Source organism: Falco biarmicus, chromosome 7 (assembly GCF_023638135.1).
Source record: "Falco biarmicus isolate bFalBia1 chromosome 7, bFalBia1.pri, whole genome shotgun sequence".
NCBI lineage: Eukaryota > Metazoa > Chordata > Aves > Falconiformes > Falconidae > Falco > Falco biarmicus.
The window spans coordinates 50749456-50765650 of record NC_079294.1 but is presented as its reverse complement, the minus strand read 5'-3'; the positions used below and the strand labels follow the sequence as shown (position 1 = coordinate 50765650).

At 49.2% G+C, this 16195-nt stretch overlaps 1 protein-coding gene across 10 annotated transcripts in view; it reads right to left on the bottom strand.

The window, feature by feature from the left end:
- The window catches only part of DAPK2 (death associated protein kinase 2), a 56944-nt gene extending 42630 nt beyond the window's left edge, over positions 1-14314 (bottom strand). The window contains exons 1-4 of one of the 10 annotated variants that reach the window (XM_056345630.1): positions 14176-14314; positions 8385-8505; positions 7240-7429; positions 6816-6913 (exon numbers count right to left, since the gene is read on the bottom strand). In XM_056345630.1, coding sequence (XP_056201605.1) covers positions 6816-6892 — 77 coding nt within the window. In that variant the 5' untranslated portion in view covers positions 6893-6913; positions 7240-7429; positions 8385-8505; positions 14176-14314. Of the gene's footprint in view, positions 1-6815; positions 6914-7239; positions 7430-8380; positions 8506-8592; positions 12582-13710; positions 13940-14175 lie in introns of those variants that run through there. The other 9 variants (XM_056345631.1, XM_056345632.1, XM_056345628.1 and 6 more) reach the window with 9 other exon arrangements.
- Positions 14315-16195: the final 1881 nt, after the last annotated feature.

Here is a 16195-nt window from a genome sequence, read left to right as displayed (position 1 = left end):
CCTTATGGGCAGCCCAGAACAGGCCAGTGACTCCAACCCAAACACTCGGGCACTGGACAGAGAAGTCCGGCGATGTGAGTGATTTTTTTTACGTCTCTCCTCACCAAAGCATCACTGTGCATCACGCTCAGCTATTACAACAGGTTTTCACTCCAGCTTAAAACTGCTAATGTAGAGTTTTAACAATGATTAATAGATGTCACCTCAGCCAAATTAAGCTTGACCATCAGAAGTATGTGCAAGCCCTATTCTGCATAAGATGGTAATAATCTGTCCAATGCTTTATCATTGTTAGTCCAGTGGTGAGCTGCACTATGTTTATTTTAAGTGTATTTTTACTCATAAGTAACATTTTTCATTTCAAAAGCATGGAATGAATACCATACAGGGTCTATTTTCTCAGCTGTTCAAACTTCCACCTGCTTTCTACTGCAATGCAAAGTGGAAAAAATAGTTTTATTTTTACAGAAATGGCAAAGCAAAGACTTGGATTAAGCCTAATATTCAGTGATTAAAGATGCTACTGAATTTGAGTTTTCTGAGCAATACCCACTGGGGTCACCCAGCTCTAATTATACTTTCAAAGCCAGATATGGACTGAGGAGATACACTAAGATCACTTCCATCATCAAGATGGATGGTGGTAATAAGGAATTCCCTTGAAAAAAACACATGACTTTGTTACTAAAGTAGGGCTAAGGCTAGTTCTAAATAACCAAGGCCAGTTCTTCTCAGTTACTGTAGGTAAAGCAGCTTTGTTATTAGAAAAAAATCCCACAAACAAACAACAAAAAATCTCAATATCTTCTCTGCACTTTCTGTAAGAAATCAAAGATTTTGGAAACAGTTGAAAGAACTAACAGGGAAATCTGTTTGAAAAGGAAAAAACTTAAGGTTACTCACTCTGCTAGAAGGAATTAAAAATTCTAAAAATAGTGACTGCATCAGACAGCAGATTACAACCATCGGGAAGGTGACCAAGTACCAGATGCCAAAATTGTTTCAGCAAAAGATTCAATATACATCAAACACATGACATAGAAGATTTTTGTAACAATAAATAGTAATAGAGGTGCTGGTTAGTGCTCAATAATTGAATTTATATTTTGCATCAAAAGCAAAAACTTGTTTTGTGTGTGTTGTAGGAAAAAATAATCCAAGGCTATTCTTCAAGATTTAAAGAACTCATTCCAATTATAACTTAATCTAAGAGCAGAGTTAAGGTTCAAGTCTGAGAAAGCCCAGTAGTGAACCATTCCTATAGACAGAAAAAACAGCCCTGGTGTGAAGATTCTGTGCGATGTGTGTTAAGGGTAAAACTCCCAGCTGCAATCACACTGCTCTGTTTACAGGGAGTCCACCTAGCTGGATGACAGCACTTTTTATCATGGATTTCCAAGTTCCTCCCCCAAAGAATACCTCAGTTATCTCTGCTTTTTGTTTTCATTACGTAAACAAATATTACCAGCTACACTGTCAGAACAGCACTCGTGCCAGTCCCAAGGTCTCATTACCAGCAGTAACGTGTGTGAAGCATCGCTCAGACCAAAAGGCTCCCCCTGCCTGGGTGCGCAGGGCTGAGCCTGCACGCAGGGAGCTGCAGCGGGGTACGGGAGGCATCACAGGCCAACCATGAAAGATCTAGCTCAATGTTCATCACTAAACCGCTATTAAAAGAAACCCAGGAGACAACTCAGTGATATTTAAGTAGTGATATTTAAGCACCTACAGCAGCAAATTCCTCAAAGTGAAACACAGACCATCCTGATATGCATAAAAATGTCACAGCCTTGCTGTAAAATTAATTTCCACAGTCTAAGCCTGGTCCACTCATATTCAGGTCACCTTCTGATTAACCAGGCACTAACCTGGGCTTCTAGGAACTCCTGAGGCACAGGACCCCACAGAAAACAGCCACGCCAGCGCTCTAGTTTCCACAACTTCAGCAAGCCCTACTTGTTTTTCCTGTCAGAAGAAAAGCTCTTACAGTTTTAAAGACGTGCCAGCTGCCTTTCTCAGTGGCCACCATGCTGCATCAGCAACAGTCTGTCTGTCTTTCCCAAAGCAGCAGATTTCAAAGTAGCACATGAACAAAATTCCTGTTCCTCATGCAGACTGAAAGACTTGGGTTTGAGTTCCTATGAAGATGAGTTCATCAGACTATGCATCTCGTATCCGTGCAAGATCTCCTGCCTCTGCAGACAACTCGGCACAGCCAGACAAAAGCTGAAGCTACAGATGAGCATCGCTCATCGTCACCGAGGCAGGCAACTGGACAGGCAGGTAAGGCTGGCACACTGGGGGGGAGGCAGAGCCCCTTTCCTACAGTAAAATAATAATGAAGGGCAGGGGCAGACTTCCTTACCCAGACACATCACCCCAATAATAACACTACTAGTAATGGTAGCACTGGTGTCTGTTACGCGTGCCTAAGCTGTTGAGCACTGCAGAGCGCTGAGCTGCGCCGTGCGGCACACTGCCTCGGGACAGCGCGGTGCCACACACTGCCCAGCGGGAGCACGCCGCCTCAATGGGCACTGCCAGGAAACACCTCCCGACAAGGTCCGTGACACTTCCTACCCTCAGCCCAGACGTGACATGCCACCATGACACTGCCCAGAAGGCACAGATGTCAACAGCTCTCTACAGCCTGGCTGGCAACACATGTAGGTAACAGATTAATGACTCTGTGGTACAACCTTTTCTAAATTACACAGCACATCTCTGAAATTCTAGCACCCTCTGTGCACCTACCACCACCGCCAGTGTTTGCTAGTACAACTGGAAAAGGCTCCTGCAGGTTTGTACAAGAACTCCTTCTGTGCAGCTAGACAGAGCTACCCATCCAAACCACAGGTCCTGAAACATTCTGGCAAAAGGCTCTCTAGCGAGTTTTGTCGCTGCCACCTTCCTGGGAACTGTATCACTAGGTCAGGAGGCCAGTTCTTCCTTCTCTTGGCCTGCTTTGGCCTTCTTTAAGAGTTTCCATTCTTGGTTCTCTCTTGCTGCCACCTCCCTTGCCACAGGAACCAGTGGTTATTTGACCTGCTGCATGTTCACAAGCAGACAAGTTTGCATTCACTCCTTCACATTCTTCAAGAAGCATTTCCCTTGCCTTGGCATGCCATTCCAGTGATCTGCTACACACATTGCTGCTACATCACAGCAGGATACTCCTCAAAACAGGCAAAATTGTTAGTAGGTTTCTTAAAAAGTTTATTAAATCAATGGTAAAGGATGCAGTTTGCCATTACTTGAATAAAAGTGACATCTAGCAACATAAACTTACATTTGAGAACGAACACATCTTGAAAACATTCTATGCACAATAATTTTTTGAGGTATCCGGTTTTGATCAACGCCTCAGACACAGAACAAAACTGAATCTACCAGGAAGTCCGATGCCTTCAAAGAGTGATAGCACTAAATGCTTGGGAGGACTGTATAACGTACTCCCAAATCACACCACCTACTGCCCTTGGGAGAAGGTGGGAGAGAGAGGAGAATCTTCTGCTACCTCTGCAGGCACCGATTACTTTATACTGCATTGCCTTCTAGCTCTTCCAGACTTCTAGGCTAACTAATATAACTGAGGGCATTTAAAAAAATATCCCTATAACATACTAATATTCAGTTAAGTTTTCTAAACTCTTCCCTTCTCCTATCATAAATTTTGAAAAAGAAAAAAAAATTTCAATATTCTAGCAATAAGCTGCGTTACAGATGTCGAAAGGTTCTCTATTATAAAATGCTAAAATCTGCTAAATGCACTCTAGAGGCTCCTCTTTTTTAGGCTCCCTATCAGCTACTGCTGGAGAACCTCAGTCCCCACAGACTTCACACTGACAAAGCGGCTGATCTTGGAGGAAGTAACTTTAAATACACATACATGATAATAAAGTATTGCTCTCACCCAGCCAAGGCCACGCTAACCTTTCTAAGTACAGCTGCTAGAGCAAACAAGCCCATCAGCAGCCTCTTCAATGCCACATCAGACTGACTGGCCCATCCCTGCACATACCCTTGGGGGAAGCCAGGCAACAGAACTGTAAACCTAAGATTAATATTTGAATGCCTGAGGGAAGGCTGGAGCTAGGCAGCTCGTCACAGCACACAGCTGCAGCTACGGAAAACCTGCTCCCCCTTTCTGCAAAGACTTTTCTCTCACACCATTGCCTTGCCACAGGAGACAGCTACACCTCCAGGACCACCTGAGCTGCTTCTAGCTCAGCAGTGATTCCGAGAATGACCTTGTTGAGGAGCCACAAATGTGCCATTTGCAGCATTTTACGCAGCTGGATCTGCAGAGCCGTTGCTGCAGCCACCTTCAGTGCTGTACAGTGACAGGGAGTGTCTAATTTCACCACCAGACCAGATTTATCTAAGCCTCGCGCAGAGCACTTGCAGTAGGAAAGGAGGCTCCTACTACATACGTGCTGTGCAAAGACTTTCAGAGGAACAGGTGCTGGCTCTGTCACTGAGATGTTGTATTTTAACTTCTGTCTGAATCCGAGCTAGAACAAGCATTAGGCCTCTATCAATGCCTACTTTTGTTCTCAAGAAATCACAAACTCCATCAGAGTACACAAGCAGGACAGACTCGTCACAGATGTTTGAAAACCTTTGTTTTTTGAGTGAGTTCTGTTGCCAGAATGATAATAAATTAATCCTGTACCTGTCAGCAGCTAACAGCTTGTTGCAAAAATACTGCACTAATAAATGTCATCTACAGGTTCCAGGGCATCGGTCAGCATTAGCATCAGTAGGTGCTGCTCAGAGATCCAGAGGCATGATAACCCAGCAACACCCCACATGTAGCACGCAGCCAAAACAAAAGGTCTGCAGAGCTCCTGGAAAATCTGAAAGTGAGAACACGCTGCCACAGATGGTGTGACATTATATTCATGGGCATGTGTAAAGTACACAACTTGAAGACGCTCAGAGTAAGGGAGCTAATCCCAGTCTTGTGGCCCTCTTCTCACAAGGTGCAATTACAGGGCTTCCCCAAGAAACCGAAACAGGCAGCAGAGGTCTGTTTGTTACAATCCGCCTGCTTCCTTCAGGTCTTGCAGGGAACACTTTTGCCTGCAGACCTCAGCACCAAGTCACACTGGGTTTCTCACCTACAAGGAGTATTACACGTAAAACGCTGGGAACTGGAACGTGATTTCGTCGTGGAGTTTAATATCCCTCTGTCGCGTGAGGATGGCACCTGCTCACGTATACCCCTCCTTCTTCTGGTTTATCTACAAAAGGTCTTTCTTGCAGAAAATACACCCATTAAAAAAGGCAATAATTTCAGATTCCATATCTGACTGTAGCTTCATCTAAACCCAGCCCATCACGTGATACCAGCTCACGGCACAAGCCCGGGACCAGCCACGTCTCTGCGACACGCAGCCAGGGAAGGAGGAGGGATGCTGTGAGCACACCAGCCTTCGCCAGCCACAGCCCCCCAGGCAGGCTCCCACAGCCCCCACCAGCCTTTGCCAGGTTGCTGTGAGTACACTCCTCCATTCAAAAGGTCTAATAACCATCAGCTTGATGTGGAGAGCGAGGTTTGTAATCTCAAAAGACACTGGATTTCCAAATCCAATTCAGGAACCAAAGTAAAAATATGCTGCTCAGTTTCCAATTTCTCATTTTAGCAATTTGACTGTTACAGCGCATAGAGCCTCGTAGGTTACAAAAAGCACACCTTTTACACCCTGCGTACATACACTGCATTTCTTTACTGCTCGCTGTTTTCACTATCAGGCTGATGTTCTCAGGACTATCAATACTCAAACGTAAGCAGTTACAGAAAATTTAACAGTTGAGGCCTTCCTGACGGGGAAGGTAATGGGAAAAAAGCCCGACAAAGCCCCAAATCCAAAAAAACAACTCACTTAAAAGAAATATTCTCAACTCTAAAGATGAAATCGCTGGGAATGAAAAGGCTAAGATTTGGCAGGGAAACAGCTTCAACTGAAGTGTTTTAATGTAACTAAATTATTGGCCCTTGAAAAAGGGTAATTGCATACACACAGTCATTTATCAAAACCAACTGCCAGACTTTGGGAAAGAAGCCAACATGCCTATTGCCCTAATTTAGCTATTTGCATATTAAAAAGAAAATCACTGGAGGGTTGGACTCTGAATGACAACCAGCTCTCCTCACCCAGAGCCCCCATGTTGCTCAGGGACTGGGGGAGCCCTGTCTCTCCCAGTTCACAAACAGCACAGTGCTTAAGCAGGTGCTTATGGTTAAGCAAAGTTACAGCTCATTAACTCCACCTGTAATTAATACCTGCAGATAAGCCTTTCTAGATTAAAAGCTAGATACAGGTATTAGCCAGTCCTGCCGAAATATTGACAGGTAAATCTTTTCAGGCATACACAGGCAGTGTTTTGCAGGCAGATATGAAGATGTTCCCAGCGTGGAGCCAGCTGAAGCAGCCGTCCGGTGCGGTGCGGCTTGAAGCACGCAGCCCAGCCAAGGGCACCAGGCGCTCCTGCTTCCCAGCTGTTCAGGGAACCCACAGGTGAGCTCAGTCTAAAGCACAGACACAGGTGACACCTATCTACAAAAGACAATGTAAACATACCTTTTGTTGTCCTAGTTGCAAGGAAAGAAACAGGAAAAATAGTTAGCACACTTACCCTAAAAAAATTTTAAACATTATCCAAAGCGCAGTTTTTGTAAAGGGATGTGTTTCTATCGTCGTATGTTACAATTGGTTTAGGCTATCATTCAGAGTCATTGTTTTAAGATGCGGCAAATATCACCATGTGTCAACTTCTAGAACAGTGTGGTGTCATCAGTACAAACTTACCTTCCCAGCTCTTCCCCGATTTCGTAAACATCCTCCACCTTCTGTTGCTTGAACAAAGCCATACTTGGACTTTTCATTGATGCACAAAGATATCGCAACTGTAATATCAAGAAAGAATGGCACAGATTACAATCCTCCAACAGGCAAAAAAAAAAATCAGTAAAACACGTTTCTGGTATAGTCACTTTGGATCCATTGTAGCTTATTCATGGCCAAAATTACCACTGATCAAAAGAATTAATTTAGCAGTCTCAGCCAAATAGTGAGGCTCCAAATCTGGAAAGGGGTGAACGCCTGTAAGCGAAGAGTGTTCTCATCCCTCGCTGAAGTACCTGAGCACGTACTTAACCAGAAGCACAGAACACGCCTTGAAACATAAATGTGACAGAAGTAAAGCAACCGAGTAATAATTTAACAGACTTACAGACAATGAAGCATCCACACTATGCTAAAGAGAGCTAGCATGAGAATCAGCACTAGAGGCTTCTTCACAGAAGTGTCAGCAGTCAGACCACAAACCAAGGAGACCGCAAGGCAGCGTCTCCTTTTTTCCGATGTCAGGCGGCGTTTCTGAAGCACACAGGCAGGACGGCACACGGAAACCAGAACTGCTGCTGCAAAAAGGCATTTTGATTCCGTCCACCGAGTTTTCATTGCAACACCTTTTATCACACACTAGATGTTTCAAATGAGAAAGACATTTCTTTCTCTACATTTCTTGCATGCAGTATTCTGTGTAACTGTGAAATTCATTTCCTGAACACAGTCTTTTAAGTTGATAAAGTCTGTGAGGTCTGGAAAGATAAGCCTCACCTGGGTGCATTTGAGCGTCTGGGAGTGTATTATGCTGTGGCACTTTTGGAAGAGAAGATGATCAAAGATAACATTACTCCTCAGGATACACCCACACAACAACGTAGGTTATGTCAACAGGTTGGATTTTAACACAATAACCAGCCGGCCAGCTTACGGAATGTTTGGTGTTTCCCGTATAGACGGACATTAGCATTATCGCCAATGACCCCAACAACACGCACTATTTAGATCAGAAAGTGTAAAATAGCTGTAAGGCCTCTAGCACCACAACAAAGTCTAACTGCACTGAGTGGCACAGCTGTTCCCACACATCTCTAGGCTTCAGCAGCCTATCTGTACTTGTCAATGTGATGTACGTTTTCTTATGAATCCCAGATGCTGCTTGCTTCAGATTCACTGGGGACTTCCAGGTTCTCTATTTCTGTACAGCTCCCACATGATTTTAAATAGCAGTGTTTGGCATCTGACTGTTGCACACTGCAAAGCATATTTCACAAGCAAACAAAGCTCTATTTCAATCCTTTAGAAATAAACTCAATCCAATGTTGGAAGAAGATCCAGCTATTCTGATAAATTACCAGGCTTATAAAACAGGACAAAGTACCAAGAGCAATGGCAGGGTTCCTGCCAAGTTGAAACACACATATTTCTTTTAAGATTTTTCTCTAACAAAAGCACACACCATAAGCAGCAAATACATTGTAAATATCTAACTACTTGTCAAAACGCAACCAGCTTTTGTCATGCACTCACCTCAGAAAAAAAAACGGCTGCTTTGTTTTCCACCTTCCTTTTTATAAACCATGGGCTTCTAACACATGGGAGGCATGCCAAGTATCAATGCAATCCCCTTCCAGATATGCTCCTTCTATTGCTTCAAAGGAACAGAAACAGTCTCTTAGCACTTGTACATAACTTTTTGGCTGATGTCAGCAAAACCTACACATTAGAACAAACTTACCCGATTGCTTTGTTTCAAGCAGAAGGGCTACTGCATCAACATGTACACTGATACCAGTTGGGGAATAACAGTCACTCTTTCAAAACCCAGTAACAACAAGGGTTATCAACAAAATCGGCCGTCCCTGTGTCCGGCGCTTGGCACCAGTTACAGAACACGCGAGCCGGGCAGCAGTACCTGCTTCCATGCTCCTGCGAACAACTCTGTGTAATTCCGTGACGGCTCCCACCATACCTGCACACCTGCATGCAGTGCGCCCTTTCCAATTGCCATCTCCAAAGCAAAAGGAGATCCAGGGTGACTTTGTGACCGCTCGCTCCCCTCCACTCCTTTCCCTTTCACACCATACTCGTTAGGTGGGGAGCCTCAGCCCACGGCCAGCCTGCGGCGTGCTCCCCTCCATGCTCTTCCTCCAGGATGGAGGAAGGAGAAGATACCAGGCACCGGCATTATCCGGGCAAGCTCCACTCTCTCTCCCCAAGGGACCCACAGCTTCACTCTTACCAGATAATGGGAAGTATTTCAGCTATACATCAAAACTGCATCCTCTCCTTTTTGAAGGACGCATAACTGCACGCCTCATGGGACAGCCTGCATATTTCACGTGCCATGACTGACACGCATCTGTCACAGGCCCAAAACACATCCATTTCTGTCATATTTCAGGTGTTACCGTCTCCACTGCACAACAGACACCTGCAGGCACCTCGTGGAGGAGAGGGAAGTGCAAGGTATTCCTAGCAGCAGCTTTCACGCTCCCCGTAGCAGCCTTGCTGGTGGTCTCCACCACAGCTGTGGTGGCTCTCCTAAGGGCTCCATGAGGACTATGCATTGGCATTAACAAAGCTGTTCAAACCTGCCTCAAAACCCTGCACCGGGAACAGGTCTGCCTCCCACACCTCCCAGTATAACCATGCTCTAGCAATGACCTCCCTCACCCAGCCACCTACGGCAAAGGACAGAAACCCCACAGGCAGTGACACTGACAGCCAGAATAAGCACAGCACCATTAAACATCCTCTGGAAATCCACCCTCGTGTTGGTGAGCCTCCACTAGATGCATTACAGTGGGTTGGGTTTTTTTGCTTCCATTTTCCATCCCCATACTTTCTCAGGCGTTTTCTGGCTGTTCCTTACTTTGCCTATATTTTTACTGTTTTTCAAGATGAAGCCAGGTGACCCATTCTAGTACTTTGGTCACTAATTCCCTTCCCAAAGCCATGTTCATGCCTGGGATGAAAACGTCTCTTTTCCCTCCCAACGAAAACAAACAACTCAAATTCTGCTTTGTAAGCAAATTATTGTATTCCTCAATCAACCTTTCGTAATCTCAGAGAAAGCTCATTGACCAATACTGCTCAAGGCTTGAAACTACAATGACTGCTTTAGTAGCATTTACAATAACGAGGACATTTCTGAGCTATTGGCTCCATAGTAAGTTTACATAATGCTGCTCGGAATTGTCCAGAGCAGGATCTTTTGAAGTGCTGGTGCAAGACCTAGTTCAACACCCACAAACTTCAGAAAAAGCAAACAAAGGACAAAGCCAAGCCTTGCTAAAACCCCCAAACCTTGTGCTCATCCTGAATTGCAAGATTAAGTTCTGAGTGGAGGCAAGAGTCAAGTATGAGAAAATGCTCACATCTCAGGAGACACTGCTGAGACTCGCCCAAAGACTACAAATCCCTCAAGCTGACTACTCCCTTCATCAGAATCCAAGGTACGTAGCTACAAAAACCATTAATGCAAACACACCTAAAAGAAAACCATTGTTCTGAGAGAGAGAGTCTGTCATTCAGAAGAGCAAGTTACAAACACTGCTTTGAGGATGGGGAACCCACCCAAGATGCCTCTGGGAACCATCACTTTATGTTTGATTGACAAGTTTACTCATTTCCCAGCATCCTCCAAAGAACATACCTATCTCTGCAGATGCATAAATCCATGCAATGTTACCTCAAAAATAACCAGAAAAATCTCACCCCTTTTGCTGATCTTTTAATTCACACCCTTGTTCTGCAAAGATCAAACACCAGCAAGCTCACTCTCAACACCAAGGAACCGTTAAAGCACCCAGGTCAGCCTAGAGCCCCGTTTCTGAAGTCTGAACACAAAACTGTTCCAAAGTGTTCAGCCCCTCCAGTCGTATCCCCAATGTGCTGGCGTTCCCCATGTCTATCACTCTGCACCATCTGACACTGCCTTCCATTCTCATTACTTCTGCAGGCATCTCTCGCTGGCTTTCACCCAAGTCACAGTTAGATGCCCAAAATAGATCCCACACTTAATGATCCAAGACAATTGTCATTAGCAAATACACAGCATAAAGGCGATGAGATAATGAAAGATCACCTTCACACACTTAAAATTAATCTGAAATAAAACCACCATTCACAAGCATAAGCATAACCCTCCCCAGCTATTATGTACCGATCTTAGGAAACTAAGGTGGTTTCACGTTCAAAGGTTTAAAATACAACATTTTTGTCAGACTCCACTTGCAAGTACAGAGCACAAGTGTATCAAAGGAGGAATGAGAGCCTTAATTTTTTCCTCTGGTCAGTGATTTCCTCATGCTGGTCAGTGAAAGCAGGCTGAATTAGAGATGGTCATTCATCGCTTACACATTCAGACAGAGAAGCTGTGCATTCATGACCCAAGGAAATAGCGACAGCCAACCTGCTTTTCTAAGACACTCTTTATGCTATCGCTTCTGGGGCACGTGCCCAAACAATATCGCAATGCAATGAGTCAGAACCATCCCAATCACTTTGGGTCTGCACCAGAATTCATTAAAACCAGGACGGGGGAATCTGCTACAGTGATTTTTGGATCAGACCAGAACTTTTAAGAGCTCTGAGGCAAGCTCTGCAGAGATAACCTTCTGTGTTCTTTCACGGAACGTGCCATATCTATTCTGCAACCACCCTATGTTGGGACCATCTCTTCCATACCAGTCTCTTTCCTCTAGGATTCCTACCAGTGAGCATTTCAATACAGAATTCATCTTCCTTACCCTGTTTTCACGATACCCCACAGTGCGGTATATGATACTTCACCTTTTACTCCTGCAGCCAGCTCCCCTTTACACATCCCAAATGTCACAAGGTGGCAAACTATTGTTTATCTGATGCAAATGGTTTTCCTACAGACATGTAACAAAACTGTAGCAAACCCAGAAATAGAATGCAGACCTCTGAGATTCCAGTTTCAGGCACTAGAAACACGTCCCGCCTAATCTCTTCACATTCCTAAATTCTGTCACACCATAAAACGGGATCTCATTTACACTAAGAAATCACAGTTTCCCATTGTGATCTAAGGCATAAAACACGTGTATTTCATATCAGTACAAAATCTGAACGTAGATATTCTTATTCCAGTAGAGAAATGCCTTTTTAGTGCAGCTTGTGCGGCGTGTAAAGGAAATTGATCTAATGAAATCCACTCTTCTGAAGACGGTGACAGAATCCCCCTTAAGAGGAGTGGAAGTCAGTCAGTCCTGTTTCTCTCTCTTAAAAAAGGGTTCCCTGCAGAGGTAAGTTATTAGTCTGGCGCTACCAAATTATGTGACAATCAATGACTGGACTATACGTGTCAGATCCACAATGAATGTCTACCCACCACTGAATGAGAGCAGGAGCAGAGAAAACAGAGGTGTGAACAAAACTGTTGGATCATTTGGCCTGTCACCACCCTTACGTGTTTGTTTTTTTTCCTTAGGGTATCTTTTACACTGAAGAAAGCAGTTACAAGTGACTGAGGTAAGAGCTGGATAATCTTACTTTCTCAAGCACACCTGACATGATTAAACCCTTTGCCAAACTCAGAAGCATCCCCTGTGGCATGTTTTTATAACCAAACAAGTTATACTAAAGCAAAATCCAAAACGCATTACAACAAAGTAACAACTTCTGTTGTAAGCTGGTTTTTAATACTGGAAAGTGAGCAGGACAATTTAGAATCAAACCTGGACTGTTTAAAATTAGTAACGGGGGGTGGGGGTGCAGATGACACAAAACCAAAAACCAAAGAAACACCTGAAAAACACCCACCCACCCCCCAAAAAAACACCGAACAAATTCAAGTGATATTGTCATATAGCTTTGGTGCTTTATGCAAAGACTAAACAGATTTTTGTAGGCATTAAAGCGTTTTCTTCTTTCCCCCTTCTCCTTCCCTTTCTTTCTCTTTTTTGTCCTAGAAAAGACTAAGCAATTCCAACAGCAAACCCCGTGTAGTTTTTACGCTCTGCTTTCAAACAAACCTAATCAAAGCAAAGTTACGTTAATTTCAGGAAACCCTTATTTTCACTTCAATATTTTCCTGTCAGAAACCAACAGCAGCCTGAACGTTTTGCTGTCAGAAAAGGGAGGCAGCTGTCCCTACCTGCGTGCCCACGGAGGGCACACACCGCGCCGCGCCAGCCCTTCCCTCCCGGGATACACAGAGGGATCCCGAGGGATCCCAAGGGATCCCCTCCCCAGCTCGCCCTGCACTAACGCCCTACGGGGTGCCCGACCACAGTGCCGCCCCCCAGCCTGCCCCCGGGCACAGGCACCGGGCCGTGAGCTGGGAGCCCGCGGCGGCCACGCACCGGCCGGCCCGGGCCCCGCCGCCGAGCGCCCCGACGGACGGGCACCGGGAGGCCCGCGCAGCCCCGCCGCACCGCTCCCCGCACCGCTGCCGCAGCGCCCGCTCCCCGGCCCGCCGGCGCCGTCGAGGGCTGTTACCGCGGGAAAACACGCGGCCCCTGCCCGCACGGCCCCTGCCCGCACGGCCCCTGCCCGCACGGCCCCTGCCCGCACGGCCCCTGCCCGCACGGCCCCTGCCCGCACGGCCCCTGCCCGCACGGCCCCTGCCCGCACGGCCCCTGCCCGCACGGCCCCTGCCCGCACGGCCCCTGCCCGCACGGCCCCTGCGCAGGCGAGTGAGTGAGGGTGAGGGCCGCGGGAAGGTCGGACACCTGCAAGTGCTTCCGACCCGCCACCTGCCGCGGGGCCGAGCGGGGCCGCCCTCGCCCCACGGTTCCGCGGCCGACAGCCGCCCCCCCACCCCCGCCAGGCTGCACCCGCGGCGGGACCCCGCTGCCGCCCCGGGAAGGACCGCGAAACCCACCGGCCCGGGCGGGTGCCGGCGGCACGGCCAGGAGAAGCTCCGGGGCGCGCACGATGCCCGTGCGGACACGCACCCACGCGTGGGGCCCCAGGCAGCCGGGCCGCGGGGGCAGCAGGGCGGCGGGTCCGCCACTGCCGCTGCCGAGGGGGTGACCCGGGGAGCCTCCCCCGGCGGCGGCGGGGCGGCTGGCACGCACGGCCCGCGCTGGAAGCACCGGGGGGCCGGGTAACCCCAAGGCAGAGCGGCACGGCGGCCCTCCCGGCTGCCCCCCGCCGCCCGGCCCCCGGCCCCGCCGCTCCCCCGCCAGGCTGAGGCAGCGCGGGCGGCCCCGCCGGTCCCCCGAGCCCGCCCCGGCGCCGGGCTGCAGCCCCCAGCCCCCAGCGCGGCGGGAGCGGCTCGGGAGCCGCCGGGCGGCACCGCGGAGAGGCGGACGGGGGAACAGGAGAGGGGGCAGCGCCCACTTACCGGCCGCGTCCGCCGGGCTCCTCCGGCGCCGCCCGGGCACGCAGGGCCCCCGCCGGGCCGCCCCGCCGCCTGTGCGGGCGGGGGCCGAGGGGGCGGTGCCGGCGGCGGCCGCTCACCGGAGCCGGGCTGCCCGGGCGGGGCCGCCGCGCCCCCTCGCGTCCCCTGAGGAGCGGCGGGCCCGCGGCGGCGGGGGGTCGGCCGGGGGGGGAGGGGGGGCCGGGGGGGGGGGGCAGGGCCCGGCGCCCCCCGCCCGCAGGGAGAAGGTGAAACAAAGCCCCCGCGTGGTGCGGGTGTCCCCGCGGCGTCCACCGCGCTCCGGGCCCGCAGGGGCGGCCGCCACCCGCGGGGCACAGCCCGGGCCGCGCTGCCCCGTGCCCGGAGGGACCCCCGACCCCCATCGCCCCGGTGGCTCCTCCCTCCAGCACCGCCCCAGGCACCGGCAGCAGCTCCGCCTTCGCCTCGGGCACCGGCGGCCTCCTCCGCAGCGGCCGCGCCCTGGCCCGCTCACCCCGCCGCCGCCAGCCGGGGCGCCCCGCACCGGGGCGGGCTCAGCCGGGCACACGGACCGCACCGCCGCGCCGGGGCCGCGGGAGGGGGCACAGCCGGCAGCTGGCATCGCCGCACCCGGCCGGGGGCACAGACTCGGCCCCCGGCGCCCTCAGCCCCCCGCGGCTCTCCCGGGTGTCGGGAGCCCTCGGAGGAGGGACCCTGGTTCCGCGGCTCCGGGAGATTCGGGACACCCGAAGGCAACGGCAAGGAAATAGGGCTGAGAGGGAGGTTCATCAGAGGCGCTTCATTTGCACGAGCCTTGTTCTGTGTTCAACACAGGCCGATGTTCTGTGGTCCCAGACTCAGTGTTACCCGGTGAAATTGCCGGTTGGTTCGAGAAGCCCCCCCTCACAGAAGGAAGGCACGGGCGGCCGGTCCTCCTGGGCATCCCCAACCACCACCGTGACAGCGCCCCAAGCTGCCCCAGACCAGGCGCTGGCCCCCACCACTGACATCCTTCATCTGTTTATTCTTCTGTCTTAAAAAGGTTCCCCAAACCTGTAAAACTAGATTTTCTCCCTCTTTATTTGGCAGACAGTAATTGAAGTAAGTACCGTTTGGTCTCCTTAAATTGTTCTGGGTGAGTTAATATCCAACATTTGTTAATGAGGAATGATGTGGCATTGTTCACACCTTCAAAATCAAATATGAAGGCCAGGCTGCCTTCACTTCCCATCCTCCACGCAGTTAAGATAACACAAAGCTACGCCTATTTATATATGGTTATTTTACAAGTCGTTTCCATTGCAAGAAGTTGCAAAGATAGATGAATTTTAAAGTAATTTTATACTCGGCAAGTGCCTAAAGGCAGCGCTTTCTCTTACTGCCATTAAACTCTGTTTCAGACTTGCTCCAAGCCAGGACAACTGACCTGCGCCCCACTCGCCTGCCCCAGGAGTGGGGCTCCAGCCCAGGGGTCCACCCAGCTCCAGGAGGACAGTGGCTGCAGCTGATACTGCACAGGGCAGAGGGCAGGAAGCAGGAGCAACAGTAAAGGTTTCAAAGGGCAGCAGAAGAATTCAGAACCCTTTGCCAAGGAAATGAAGATATTTCATTCCTCACCTTTCATTCTGCAACGTGGTATGATCATGTGAAAGTCACAGCAATCCTCCTACAAAATTCTCGAGGAAAAGGCACACGCAGGCCACCTCTTCGGTTCACTCCCAGCTGGAAGCAACGGGACAAAGCAGCACAGCTTGCCCCTGAGAGACCACAACTGCTTTTCGAATCAGCACAAGCTCCCCCCAGATCCTGAACAGCCCCAGTCTGATTTAATATCTGCTGGCCGGCCCTGCAAGGTCTCCAAGAGCAAAGAGACTGAATCTCATCCCTGACACTACATCCATAGGGTTTGCAAGCCAAAGCACAGGTTATGTGCAAGTAAGATGTTGCTCTTACATGGTTCTTTCATTGTTCACCCTTAAAGCACTAACTCGGACTTCTTCGTAACACCTTTGGCAATCAGGGCAAA